Source organism: Epargyreus clarus, unplaced genomic scaffold (assembly GCF_041222505.1).
Source record: "Epargyreus clarus isolate Ecla_fem2 unplaced genomic scaffold, WU_Ecla_fem_2.2 ptg000032l, whole genome shotgun sequence".
Classification (NCBI taxonomy): Eukaryota; Metazoa; Arthropoda; class Insecta; order Lepidoptera; family Hesperiidae; genus Epargyreus; species Epargyreus clarus.
Window position 1 is genome coordinate 9,589,900 of NW_027332237.1, and position 13,944 is coordinate 9,603,843.

Genomic DNA, 13,944 nt, shown 5'->3' on the forward strand with positions numbered 1-13,944 from the left:
TAAAATTTTGAGCTAGAACAGGGCTACAGTATCCCCTGCCTGTCGTACGAGACTAAAGGGGGACTTCTGGAGTTGCGGGCGGCAAGAATGGGAGCTCTAACCGCCCAGCCAGAGACCCTGGAAAGAACCGCTGTATGTAAGGCCCCATATAACATGGACGGTTCCTATGGAATAGCGTAAATAATAATTATTGTATCCTACATGAAACTTATATTTTAAATAAAGTTTCATTACAGTCCACTAATTAGAGTTTTTGTGTATGTTTCTGAAGAAAGCTTGACCAATTTAGGCACACAGTGACGAAAAAAAAGCTTTTATTAATTAAATATTAATGCTACTTTATCGTTAACATTGTTAGGTACAATTTTACGATTACAGTTATTTGTATGTCATATAATATTATTTTACGCGGGCGAAGCCGCGGGTTCTGCTCGTATAATATAGGAGTATCAGATGAGCTTGCAGTCCACCTGATGGTAAGTGGCTACTGCCGCCCATGGACTTCTGTAATCAACCCTAGATAGGATTACATATTCCTACCTGAGGTTGGCCACAGATGCGCCGCTACTCCTGAGGACTAAACTGTAACGCCTCAGAATATTATGTCTCTCTTACTCTTCAAACTAGAACACAGCAGCGTTTAACACTGCTATTATGAGGCAGAAATAGGTGTGGCGGTGGTGCCGCCGGAGTCGAACCACAAAGGGTTCTACCACCTTCAGAGCTGGTCGGCGTCTGTCGGTAATATCGCAGACCGTTAGAAGCCAGCATTACTTACCATTTGAATAAAACTCACAAGTTTCCTCAAGACCAAACGTGTTCGTGTTAAGAACATCACGTAATAAACTAATATTGTTTATCTAAGTTTAATAATACAAATCAGGTTTTAATAGTAGTTTCAAAAAGTACATAATGATAAAGTTAATAATATTATTCTTAGCCTCGACTGTTTGTGAGGGGAAAGAAGAATCTTGGTCTTGGGTCGGCAATCCATTATTAGCAGCGTATCCTTGCAATGGTTCTGAAGAAATAACCTTATCATTTGAACCTGGTTTGCCGCCAGAAGAAGAAAATCAGTACTCCGTGTCCATAGATAAGCGCGTGCCAGTTCACACAAAAGTGGAATTGCAGTTTGATTCAGAGGCATCAGTCATTTTGGTAAGGTGCTTATGTTACTTTTTATGTAATATAGGAGTAGCTGGCTACTGCTGCCTATTAACATCTGTAATCAACCACAGATAGGATTAGATATTCCTACCTGAGGTCGCCAAAGGTGCATCGTCGATCTTGAGGACTAAGCTGGAAGCTTCGGAAAAGTATGTTTACTCATCCTTTAAACCCAAAACATCAGCGCTTTAAACTGCTGTTATTAGGTAGAAATAGGTGTGGCGGTGGTACCGCCGTAGTCGAACAATCGTTTTATTAGAACCATTGTTCCATCATGTTCGGGGACTGTAACATTAAAACAGAAAACACAAACCAGAGAAGTATAACAAAAACAAATCCAAGTGTTTAAAAGCATAGCATGCTAGTTCCACAATTTAGAGGATTCGAACGACATCTCATATGTTAACATCGGACGAGCCATTTGGGCTGCAGGGCGCGCCAAAGAATGAGACATACCCTTGATAACATTACCCTCCGCTCGGGTAAAAACAGCTATTAGAGGTAAACCATTACGTTTCGCGGGTATTTTAAAGACGTCCAATTTTTCATGCCACATGTTACATTAAGATTCCTTGCTGAGCATATGCATTGAACTCACAAGTTTCCTTGTACACAGACGCGCTCGTGTCTAGATCATTAAGTAGTTAAGGAAAACATGTTTTCTTAGTTTATTAGTAAGACTTTGGTTCGAATGGTAGTAGCAAAATGTGCATAATGTTAAAGTTATTAGTATTATTCGTGGTGATGACTGTTTGTAAGGCAAAAGAAGAGACTTGGGCCTTCGTTGGTAACCCTCTGTTAGCAGCTTACCCTTGCAATGGTTCTGATGATATATCCTTGTCGTATGAACCTGGGTTACCTCCGGGGGAAGAAAATCAGTACTATTTATATATCAATAAGCAGGTTCCGGTTAGCACGAAAATAGAAATGGAGTTTGATTCAGAGGCTTCAATTATTTTGGTAAGTTTGTTTCAAATGTAAGTAACATTGTTATATACCAGTTAACAAGTTGAAGATGCACACATCATTGCAGCTATTTGTACTCTTTGGTGAGTTATTTAAAAATGTATAAATTGCATGTCTGCGGTAATAAAGCCCCGTTAATTTACGTATTTATTCACTGTATAAATTAAACAATTCTAATACTTATTGTGATTAAAAATATATGACTGGATATAAACACATTTATGCCTGCCTATATACAGGGTGAATTTTTAAAACGGGCCTTCAGGGCCAAATCCGAAACTATAAGGATTAGCGAAAAATGCTGAAAGGAGTTACGAGGCCGATTTTGATAAAAACTAAAACTGCATCATTACTTTTTTAAAATAACTTTTTCCCTAGCTGGAAATCGAACGAGTTCATTTTGAAAAAAAAATGCACCCTCTATATTATTCCACTATCTGATAGTGTTGCTTATAAGGATCAAAATCTGAAAAGTAATGATAAATGACAAACTTCTCCGACCTTAAATAATTCTCCGACCAAAGGGTACAAAAAATAGCTGCCAAAAAAGTATGCATTTTCGATTTGTTAACTTATTCAAGCCTGATACGGATATAAAGACGAATTAAAAATAACTAAAGAACTGGATATAAATAAGTCATTGATTTGACTTTCCTCAATATTAAAATAATATCGGGGTTTTTACAGAACGAATAACATTCTTCAACTATTATCACTCCTGACCACTTGATAACCTTTCAATAATGATAATAAATTGTGCATTTATTTATTGCAAGTGACATAATTGATTGTGCACTTATAGGATAACACCGGGTAAATAAGTAGTAAGGAGTATCATCTAAATATATATAACTCAAAGGTGACTGACTGACATAGTGATCTATCAACGCACAGCCCAAACCACTAGACGGATCGGGCTGAAATTTGGCATGCAGGTAGATGTTATGACGTAGGCATCCGCTAAGAAAGGATTTTGATCAATTCTACCCCCAAGGGGATAAAATAGGGGATGTAAATATTACTTCGTAACGCGAGCAAAAGCTCGTCGTAACTAAAGATAGAATTCTTTGTGGATCGACACCGGGGGAAAAATCGACAGACCTATGTCAGTTATCCGCTTCTGTGTTACTTTTTGAAGGGCTTAGATGAGTAATACATAGATTGATCACTCCTCACAAGATCAGATTACAAGAAAGTGTAACCAGTTTTGAGAATTGAAATTACTTAGGTAGTTTGTTGACTTTCCAAAAGTATTCTATATGAATCAATTTTGAATAAATGAGATTTGAATTTGAACTTGCCTAAATAAAGTTTTGCAAAGTCTCCTTTCTAAAATGTCCCTAAAATATTTGAAATATGTATTTATGTATTACGTAAGTTACGTAGTATTAGTTATTTATACGTAAATTTTCTTTTATGTTTTTTATTTGTCAAGAATTCAAAAAATAAATGATAAAATCATCCTTTTGTGGCTTTATTAAATTTCAAGGCGATGAAGTATCTTTCTACTTTACTTATCAAAGGGTAGGGGAGACAAACTTATCGGTGACGGTGGAACGTAGCCCTCAGGGGTAACAACCCATTTGTGGCTAACCTCAGGTGCAATCTAATGTTATCTGGGGGTCCATCACCATTTAGTAATTGGAGTCATAAAGTGAATTGAAAAACCCTTATCACTTAGGGGTATGTAAAATAGATAGTAGCCGATTCTCAGACCTACTATAAAATTAGGTGAAAATAGAAAAAGCCGTTTCGGAGGAGTACGGTAACTAACATTGTGACACGAGAATTGTATATATAAGATTATAAAAAAGAAACAATTTCTGTACATATTTTGATTTAAAGGGATGTAATTCAAATGAATGTTGGTTTAGGAGATAAATGGACAGAATATTCTTTATTACACACTTCAATAGATCATAACAATAACACAATTATAATAAATTAGGTTAATCGTATGCAATAGGCAGCCAATTAGTACATAGTTCTGTAACCTTAGTATGAGATTTTACGTTTTTTCAAAAATTACTGTTTTTATATTTGTTTACGTATTTCCCGTACATTTTCAATCAGCGCCTTAGTGGATTGTATCAGAACTGATTGGAATACTAAACATGATACGTTAATACTAACAATAATAATTAATACGTAAACAAAAACAGTCATTTTTGTCAAAACGTAAAAACTCATACTAAGGGTACTGAAGTCGGCGTTCAATTAACTCTTTGGATTACGACTTAAACAGCAGCTCGAATATTAGCGGCCGGTTAAAAACGAGTATGGTTCGACTAAGAACGTGCCACCGCCACAATTATTACTACCGTGATACAGTTTCGTTTTGGAAGGCATGTCGACTGACCTGTACTTGTAGCATGAGTTTTCAAAACATCCCACAATTTTACGTTACGTCTACTCAATCCATTATTCTGTTCCGTTTGCTTCAGTAGACTGAGTAAACGTAACAATAAGTAAGTGCTCAAGTCTTTTTGTCTGCTTCACATGTTCGCAAAAAAGAGACACAAAACATGAATGTTCATTTTGTCAATTTAGACATTTAATTTTACGTTACTGATACTATAATACGGATACAATCTGCTAGGGGCGCTGATTGGAATTTGTATGGGCAAATACGTAAACAAATACCAAAACAGTCATATTTGTCAAAACGTAAAAACTCATGGTAAGAGTATTGTATATGAGACGACCATTTTAGTCCTAGAGCGGAACCACATCTTTCGTCGTTTTCCTGTAGAATCTCTGTCCTGCATGGAGATGTCCCCTTCCTTCCTATAGACCTTAAAATCATACCCAGTCACATACCTTTGTATTTAAACTTAGCTGCGTATTAGAAACTAATTAGTATAATTTCATTTTCAGTCTGAAAGTACGAAATCCAATGCCAGAATATCTAGCAGGAATGGTGTTTTTACCATAAGATTCTTCCGCGAAGCAGATTCCGTAAATTTTCAAGTGAAAGGTCCGAAGCGGGGTACCATACCATATTTTAAGTCCTTGAAAATCAACACCCAGGAGTACTGCGACGAACCTAATGTGGTATGTGAAATGTCTCTTTATATTTTTATATTTATACCTAACAATAAGGCAGACGGGCTACCTGGTGGAAAGCAGTCACCGTCGCCTATGGACATTTGCAACACTAAAAGAGTCGCCAATGCATCGCTGGCTTTATGTTATTATATGATGTATATAGTAGTCTTGCAGCAGTGATAGCCTAGTGGTTAAGAAAGTCGGCCTCTTGATCGAGCGGTCCGAGGTTCAAACAAGCACGCACCTCTGTTTTTCAAAGTTATGTGCGTATTAGAAGTTAATTATCACTTGCTTAAACGGTGAAGGAAAATATCGCGAAGAAACCTGCATACCTGAGAAGTCTTTAAAAAAATGTTTAAAGGTATATCTACCAATTCGCGCTTGGCCAGCGCGGTGGACTGTGGCCTAATCCTTCTCATTCGGATAGGAGACCCGTGCCCACCAGTGGGACAGTAATGGGTTGATGATGATAATAGTCATAGTTTAGAGTGGTGATAAAAACTCGGCTCTCAATACGGGAGCACGTGGTTCGAATTTCGGATTTTTCAAAATTATATGTGTATTGGTGATTAATTATCACTTGTTTAAACGGTGAAGGAAAACATAACATTTAAAAGATGACTAATAAAAATTCTCAAAGGTGTGTGAAGTCTACGAATTCACACCTGGCCAGCACGGGGGACTATGGCCTTAACCTTCTGATTCTGAGATGTGATCCTGCTCCAATATTGGGAAAATAATGAATTTATCTATAATTTATAAATAATATAATTCATAAATGATGATGATAGTGCTAAGATTTCCTATATCGTGGATGAAATGGATACACATAAATACACAAAAACTTAAAACAGAAATCGTAGTTTATGTCTAGCTGGTGATCAAACCCGGAACCCTGTCAAACCGGTTGTATGATTACGTCTGTATGGTTCCAGTCATCTTTAAAATTAAGATCGATTATTATATGCATCTCGGAACTCGAATTTATATAAGATATAAAAACAGCGAATACATTCCGCTTAATATTTAGCTTAAAAATATTGTCCAAGTTAAATATGTGGTTTTTCCTTTTAAAAGAGTAGAAGCAAACAAGTCCAGTATGTGAAGTCCAGGATAGGTGACAAATGTCGCTTATGGACATCTTTAATCAACCCGAGACAGGATTGGAGTCTTAAATGAAGTTTACCACAGAGTTGACCTCTCAAAAAGTTAGTAGATTCTCCTTTGAATGTATAACATGGCCAGTGGTCATGCTTAACATTACTTTTATCAGGTAGCAGAAGTGTAGAATTCTGAAGAATCCTTCCAAAACAATTATACACAATTTTCGAGAATGAACCCAGCTACATAGAGTAGTTTTTGAGTTATTAAGGTTTAAAAAGCTTTTTATCGCTAAGCCATAATCGTTTGATACATTTTTGCTTTTATATTATATTAATATTTGATTATATTAATATACTTATACTATACTAATATTATAAAGAGGAAAACTTTGTTTGATTGTAATGAATAGGCTCAAAAACTACTGGACCGATTTTAAAAATTCTTTCACCATTCGAAAGCTACATTATCAACGAGTAACATAGGCTATATTTTATATGAAATATATTTGATATAGTCGCCCCCTACGATTTTTTAAAGATTCCCTCGATTTCTCTGGTCTGCCATCATCACACCCTGATTTCCTTATAATGGGACCACCTTGGAAATATTTTTTTTTCCACAAAAAATCATCAAAATCGGTTCATAAACGACGAACTTATCCCCAATCAAACATAAAAAAACGTATATACGTTCGAATTAAGAAACCTCTTCTTTTTTTGTAGTTGGATAACAACATCTTATCTTTGTAAAAGCCAGAGGTCAATTCAGGTTGATAATCTTGTACCTGCAGTATTCTAAAACAGGTATTATAATTAAGAAAACGTGACTGAATTTGTAGAAAGAGTCTATAAGAACAATACAAAAATAAAGGCTGTAGAGATTTTATATATCAAAGGGCAAGAATGCCACCAAAATCATGTACAATTTGACTAAAGTTGTAGGCTACTTCTATTTCCATATCAGAAAATATATAAAACACGCTTGCTTAACCAATTGCATAAAATATAATTAATGCCTCGCATCAATTGTCATCATCGTCATCAATCAATTTTGTTCCTCGACTGGGCCCGGACTCCTTTCAGAGTGAAGAGGCTTAGGCCACATTCTACCGAGCTAATGATTCCAATTGGTAGACCTTACATATAATGACTTTAACACGAGGTTTCTATACCCTTAAAAGAGTGATAATGAATTTCTTATAATATTCACATTATAACGAAAAATCAAGATTTAAAACTTGACTGATCGAGAAGCGGAGTTCCAACCATTAGGGTTGCTGTTCTTATTAACCAATTACTATTAAATTTTCTAGGGTTTCCTCGACAGATACATTGAGGGTTATCAAGATACTGCTGCAGTCAGTCTGAGTGTACCAGATGGATGTGGAAGACGGAAGGTTGAGCATACAGAGTTGATAGTGGCCGGACAGCTCTCGAAGCCAGGGGACTGGCCTTGGCATGTCGCGATCTACAAACGGGACAGAGCAAACATTAAATATATATGTGGGGGTACCCTTATTTCCAAGGCAGTTGTATTGACAGGTAAGATTTGTTTTCTTGGTAGCAGGTTAGGCAAGAAGTCTAGTTATATGCATAATTATGTGGAAACTACTACACTGGGAAATAGATAACCAAAAGTATAGAAAGTCTCGTGGAAGTAAATAGAGAAACGTGGAAGAAACGCTGCTGTATTCTGGTTTGACGGGTGCGGTAAGGGAGACATACTTTTACGAGGCGTTCCAGCTTAGTCTACAGGGGTAGCGGAGCATCTGAGACCGAGCTCATATACGAGTATCTAATCCTATCTGGGGTTGATTACAGATGTCCATGGGCGGCAGTAGCCACTTATCATCAGGTGGGCTGATAAAAAAAAACGCCTTATAGAAGGTAAAAGCAATTTACGTATGAATGTAGTTTGGACAGAAGCATCTTATTATTAAGTAGGTATACTTGCTCATTTGCTAATATAAATAAAAATACTGACTTCTATTTAATAATTGCCTTATTTGTTGCAGCTGCACATTGTGTTACTCTTACGGGAGTTCCCGTTGTACCAGAGATATTAAGTGTGATCCTCGGAAAATACAATCTCATCGGAGGAGATCTAGAGACTCAAGAAAGAGAGGTAATTTTGGAAACAACCCAAAGTATATTTGGAAGTTATCATGTACTTTCAACCTGATTACCTACTGGTATATACCAACCATCTGGAGTACCAGATGGTTGGTATATTAGTGTATTATGAGCCCTTTACTGTCTCAATGTTAGGTATCAGAATAAGCGCGAATTAGATATTGGATACTAAGTAATAGTTCCAGGCCTCGTCCTTTAGTAGAAAAAGACCCGTGCAAATAGGTTGGATATAAAAAGAGTTGCAACAAGACATTTGGATTTTTTTGGATTTTTGGAAAAAGTCAGTTCGATAGTTTATTTCATTTTAAAAGTAATTTCGCACATAACGGCTGACTTATATTGAGGTAACTATCTAAGTCCTCAGAAGTGGCGTCGCAACCGATCCGAATTGATCGAATTCAGGTAGAAGCTCCTGATCTACATGGAGTTGGTTACATGGGCGTAACATAACATAATGTCCAAGGGCGGCAGTGACCACTTACCATCACGTGGACTGCTTGTTCATCTGCTACACGTTACTACAACGTTATAAAAAAATGTTTTTGACTTTAAACCGATACTTTCGAATTTATATCATTATCATCAACCCATTACTGTCCCACTGCAGGATCTCCTCTCAGGATGAGAAAGATTCCACCATAGTCCACCGCCCTGATCAAGTGCAAATTGGTCGAGACCGTTGAAACGACCTTTGAATTTTTTTTTCAGATTTCTCAAGTTTTCTCACAATTTTTCCCTTCACCGTCTAAGAAAGTGATAATTAACATAATACGCACTTAACTTTGAAAAATCAGACGTGCGTGCCTAGGATTTGATCCTCAATCAAGAGGCAAAGTTTCTTAACCACTGGCATCACTGCTATATATCTTTATATCACTGGACAATTATTTCAGGTACTATCAGTGATTGCACACGAAGACTTCGCACCGAAGCGTTTCCTAGAGAATGATATAGCGCTGTTGAAACTGAAGAGCGAAGCCACCTACAGTGACTATGTGCAACCAGCTTGCATCTGGTACAGTCAGGCGTACGAACGATTGCCCACCAATAAAGTTTTTGGAACTGTGAGTAGCAAATCATTATATTTTTGTTTATAACGAGCCCTGCGATATCACCCGCGTTCAAAAGCAAAAATACTCTTACAATTACATTAAGTTTAATTTTATTGCGCGATACCCTTACTATTTTTATTAAATAAAAATATCCTACGTTATCGAAGGTGGTAGAACCCTTTGTGGTTCGACTCTGGCGGTACCCCCACCACACCTATTTCTGTCTATTAACAGTAGCGTCAAGCGTTGCTGGGTTCTGGTTTGAAGGGTGTGGTAAGGGAGAAATACATTTCAGGCGTATCGGTGGAGTCTATCACAGGTAAGAATATTTAATCCCATCTAGGGTTGATTACATATGTCCATGGGTGGTAATAGCCACTTACTTACGATTATTAGTTTGGGGGAATTCGCCTGACACAATAAAAGTGTTTCTTGCACAAAAAAAATGCGTTAGAATCATATGTGGCAAGGCTCAATGGGAGTCTTGTAAACCCCTATTTAAGATGCTACGTATATTGACTCTACCCTGTATGTATATCCTAGAAGCAGCATGTTTTGTAAAAACCAACTCGAATTTATTTGTTACGGCCTCTCAATTATATCCGCGAAAGACAAGAAATCAAAACAGAATTGTTTTACCTAAAAAACCAAGGACTACTGTATATACAAAAAACTGTTATGCTATGTGTGGTCGCATTTTTAATGCTCTCCCCGCTGATATCAAAGAATTACCTTACCATTTATTCAAGCTTAAACTTAAATCATGGCTTATGGATAAAACGTTCTATTCCATTACTGAATATTTAAATTGGCCTCAAAATAATAATGACAAATTGACATTATATGTAATAAAATGCTACGCGATATAATAATAATAATAATAATAATGTATACACATAATAATATTTTGATTGAATATGAACAGCGACATGATGACATAATGAAAATTTTACTTATCTATTTATTATACTCAAATTGGGCTGACTTATATTATGTTTCAATTTAATTCAATTTTGTAATCTTCTGTATAAATAATTATATGAATATTTGTATGTCATGATAATATGACTATCAGTTATAAGTAAACCACCTTGTTGTACCTGTATCTATTGACAAATAAACTATTTGATTTGATTTGATTTGATTTACTATCAGGCGACCTGCATGCTCGCCTGGTGCTCACTGGAACTAAGCTGGAACGCCTTGGAAAAGTATTTATTCCTTACCACACCCTTCAGACCAGAACACATCAGCGTTTAACACTGCTGTTATGAGGTAGAAATATGTGTGGCGGTGGCCGGTGGTGCCGCCGGAGTCTAAACCACAAAGGATTCTACTCATATTATTTCAAGAGTACTCATATATTCCATTACATGTTTCAGGTAGTTGGTTGGGGTTTTGACCAAACGGATACATTATCAACTCAACTACAACAATCTTCTATGCCGAAGATTTCTGATGCCAAATGCATAAAGAAGAATCCATTATTCTATGGGAACGTGCTTAATAATAATAAGAAATTCTGCGCTGGATATGCTAATGGCAAGTTGTTTGAGACGGCTGGTATTCTAAAATATTAAATTTCTCTTCTCGTGGATATCATAAGCGGTGACTAAGAAATACCTTCTAAGGAGATAAGCAGCAACATTTCAAACACATTTATAATATTGGAGTGACAAGCATGCAGTCCACCTGATGGTAAGTGGCTACTGCCGCCCATGGACATCTGTAATCAACCCCAGGGGTAGCGGCGCATCTGTGCTCCTGAGGTCGGCCACAGATGCGCTGCTACCCCTGAGGACTAAGCTGGAACGCCTCAGAAAAGTATATCTTCCTTACCACACCCTTCAAAACCGAACACAGCAGCGCCTAACATTAGGCAGAAATAGGTGTGGCGGTGGTGCCGCCGGAGTCGAACCACAAAGGGTTCTACCACCTTCAAAATCTTATCTTATTACCCTTCAAATTAGAATACAATATCGCTTAACATTGTTGATATTAGGCAAAAATAGGTGGGGCGGTTCTATCACCTTAATCTGTTGTGGTCACCAACATGTGAAAAATTAGTTCCGATACAGTCCACGTGACGCTGTATGAGCGAATACGTAAATGGAGAACGTTTTCGAGCAAATGTAAAAACTCATACTAAGGAAACAAGAGTCTTGAAGTTCATTACAGATGCATTCCTGAGACTATGTTGGAACACCTTGTTGCTGAGTACACCTTACTATTGTCTAAGATTAGAACACAGCAGCCACCTGTTGCTTAGGGCTTTGTTCATCTTACGTTGTTATTTTGCACTGTAGTTAAGATGCAACTACATATTATTAAGTGGGGATTACGGCCACTGCAATAAACTCTAGAATTTATTACAGTCTTACATGAAGCCACAGATGTGTTGCTACCAAGGACAAAGTTGGAATGCCCAGGATAAGTATGCCTTCCTTACATCTTCAATACCAGAATACAGCAAAGTACTGACATTGATAGGCAGAAATTGGCATGACGTTGCTTCTTCTGGAACTGAACCACAAAAGGCTTGCATCTAAATTTCTCTACACATTTTACAGGCACATCAGCTTGCAATGGTGACAGTGGCGGAGGATTCGTGGTGTTCGTACCAGACACAGCTAAGGATGACGCTCCAAATGCCCAAGGGTCCTGGTACGTCAGAGGCATCGTGTCGATGACAGCTTCCCGCAAGGACGTGGCCATATGCGACCCTCACCAGTACGTGGTGTTCACGGATGTAGCCAAGTACACCGGCTGGATTAAGCGTCATATGGAAAACTAAACTGTCTTTGAATAAATAGTTTTTGAGAAAATTGTCTTTGTTGAACCTATTGCTGTTCTTTTGCTGGATTAAGGAGTTCTAACAGAACGGATGCTTAAACTTAGAATACCGTGATTATTTTGGTATCATATTCAATTTGTGCGTGTAATCCAATTGTCCTTGTAGATTCGGGTCCAGCACTACGGTATCCCCTGAATATCACTACGCTTCGGTAACTTTACCATGCGTTTTCAAAACATCTTCAGTAAATACATGTTCGTAAAAAAGAAAGACAAGACAAAAAGCCATTTTGTCAATTTAGACATTTAATGCTACGTTACTAACACTATAGTTCTGATACAATCCTCTAGGGGCGCTGTTTGGAGTTTTTATAGACAAATACGAAAACAAATACCAAAACAGTCATAATTGTCAAAACGTAATAAATATAGTTCAAAAAACTAAAAAACACGCTTTTATGATAAAATCAACTAAAAAGTAGAAAATAATTTTCAATCTAGGAATGAATTAAGGAACAGTAAATTGGATAATTGTGAAAAAAGCGTGGAGTGCTCCACTTATCAATTTTCGAAAAGCACTTTTACTTTTTAGTTGATTTTATCATAAAAGCGTGTTTTTTAGTTTTTTGAACTATATTTATTTTATTAATTTTTAGTATTTGTTGTTATAGCGACCATCATTATGCATCGTCTGTAAAAAAATCAAGTGTCTATCTATTACGGTTTAAGAAATAAAGCCCTGTGACTCACGAACAGACAGCGGAGGGTTTCGTTTTATCCTTTTAGTACGGAATCCTAAAAATCATTCTAAAAGATGGCATTATAGATATGTTTCAATACATTTGAGTTATAGGGAAATAACATTATTATTTTTCATAGCTAAAAATCAATCTAGTAACTTTGCCTGTACGCTCCATAAGGCGCTTTCTCTCGCCTCGAAAATCGTTAATCCTGAGGACGATGATAAGGACAATGGTACAAAATTATTAAAATCGTGTATTGTTATCGGTTTTTGATAATTCTTTAAAATTTTGAATTAAACTGAACGTTCAAAGTGGATAAAAATCGGACTCAAAGATTCCGTTACTGTTACGTACATACATACAAACGTACAACCCAAGCTAATAAAAGCGTGTTAAAAACTCATGGTAAGGGTACTGGGCTCGCGGGTGGCAAGAGTGGGAGCTCGAACCGACCGGTAAGCTAGCCCGAAGGGCGGCGATACGAGTATGTGTGGCGCGACACGTACACGCTAGATAGTTTAGCAAGTTTTACGCCAGGGTAGAGCCCGACGGGCAAGATGCTTAGAGGACTCCGGTTGCGTTCATTTGTAGATTCCGGAGTCCTCAATGCAGCGTCGAGGACGGTCACCGGGAGGGTTTTATTGCGATAAGAATCCAAACCCACATAACCCCGTGTTGCTCCCACGGCACCATTTTAAGGTTTCTCCCTCGTTAACAAAATAAAAAACCTGTGGCACTCGGAGACTGCCGCGGTAAAGCTATTGCATAGCATTTTTAAGCTATTGCAAAGCTTTTATCGCGGGCTTTGAGCGCGGCGACCGAATCGAGAAATTCCGTAACGAAAATAAGTAACACCTTTCAACAACTCGGTTGCCTGGAGACTTGATATCCAACTATCAAGTCTCCAGGCAACCGAGTTGTTGACTGTCAATAGAAAAA

At 37.3% G+C, this 13,944-nt stretch overlaps 1 protein-coding gene across 2 annotated transcripts; it reads left to right on the forward strand.

Moving 5' to 3' along the window:
- The first annotated feature begins 814 nt into the window (after window positions 1–814).
- On the forward strand, window positions 815–12,294 carry LOC140755070 (chymotrypsin-like elastase family member 2A). Of its 2 annotated transcripts, none has more exons than XM_073090259.1 (7): window positions 815–1,158; window positions 5,011–5,187; window positions 7,598–7,826; window positions 8,300–8,409; window positions 9,311–9,481; window positions 10,852–11,011; window positions 12,040–12,294. In XM_073090259.1, the coding sequence occupies exons 1-7, from the start codon at window positions 913–915 to the stop codon at window positions 12,261–12,263; spliced, it is 1,317 nt and encodes a 438-aa protein (XP_072946360.1). In that variant the 5' UTR covers window positions 815–912; the 3' UTR covers window positions 12,264–12,294. The 2 variants fall into 2 exon arrangements, with proteins under 2 accessions (XP_072946360.1, XP_072946359.1); XM_073090258.1 differs by lacking the exon at window positions 815–1,158 and adding an exon at window positions 1,741–2,127.
- Window positions 12,295–13,944: the final 1,650 nt, after the last annotated feature.

Bases quoted from the DNA above. Each gene is read 5' to 3' on its own strand.
- LOC140755070 (XM_073090258.1), top strand. From the start codon at position 1,873: ATGTGCATAATGTTAAAGTTATTAGTATTATTCGTGGTGATGACTGTT. The intron at 8,410-9,310 runs GTAATTTTGGAA...CAATTATTTCAG, and splicing joins TAGAGACTCAAGAAAGAGAG to GTACTATCAGTGATTGCACA. The intron at 9,482-10,851 runs GTGAGTAGCAAA...TACATGTTTCAG, and splicing joins CCAATAAAGTTTTTGGAACT to GTAGTTGGTTGGGGTTTTGA.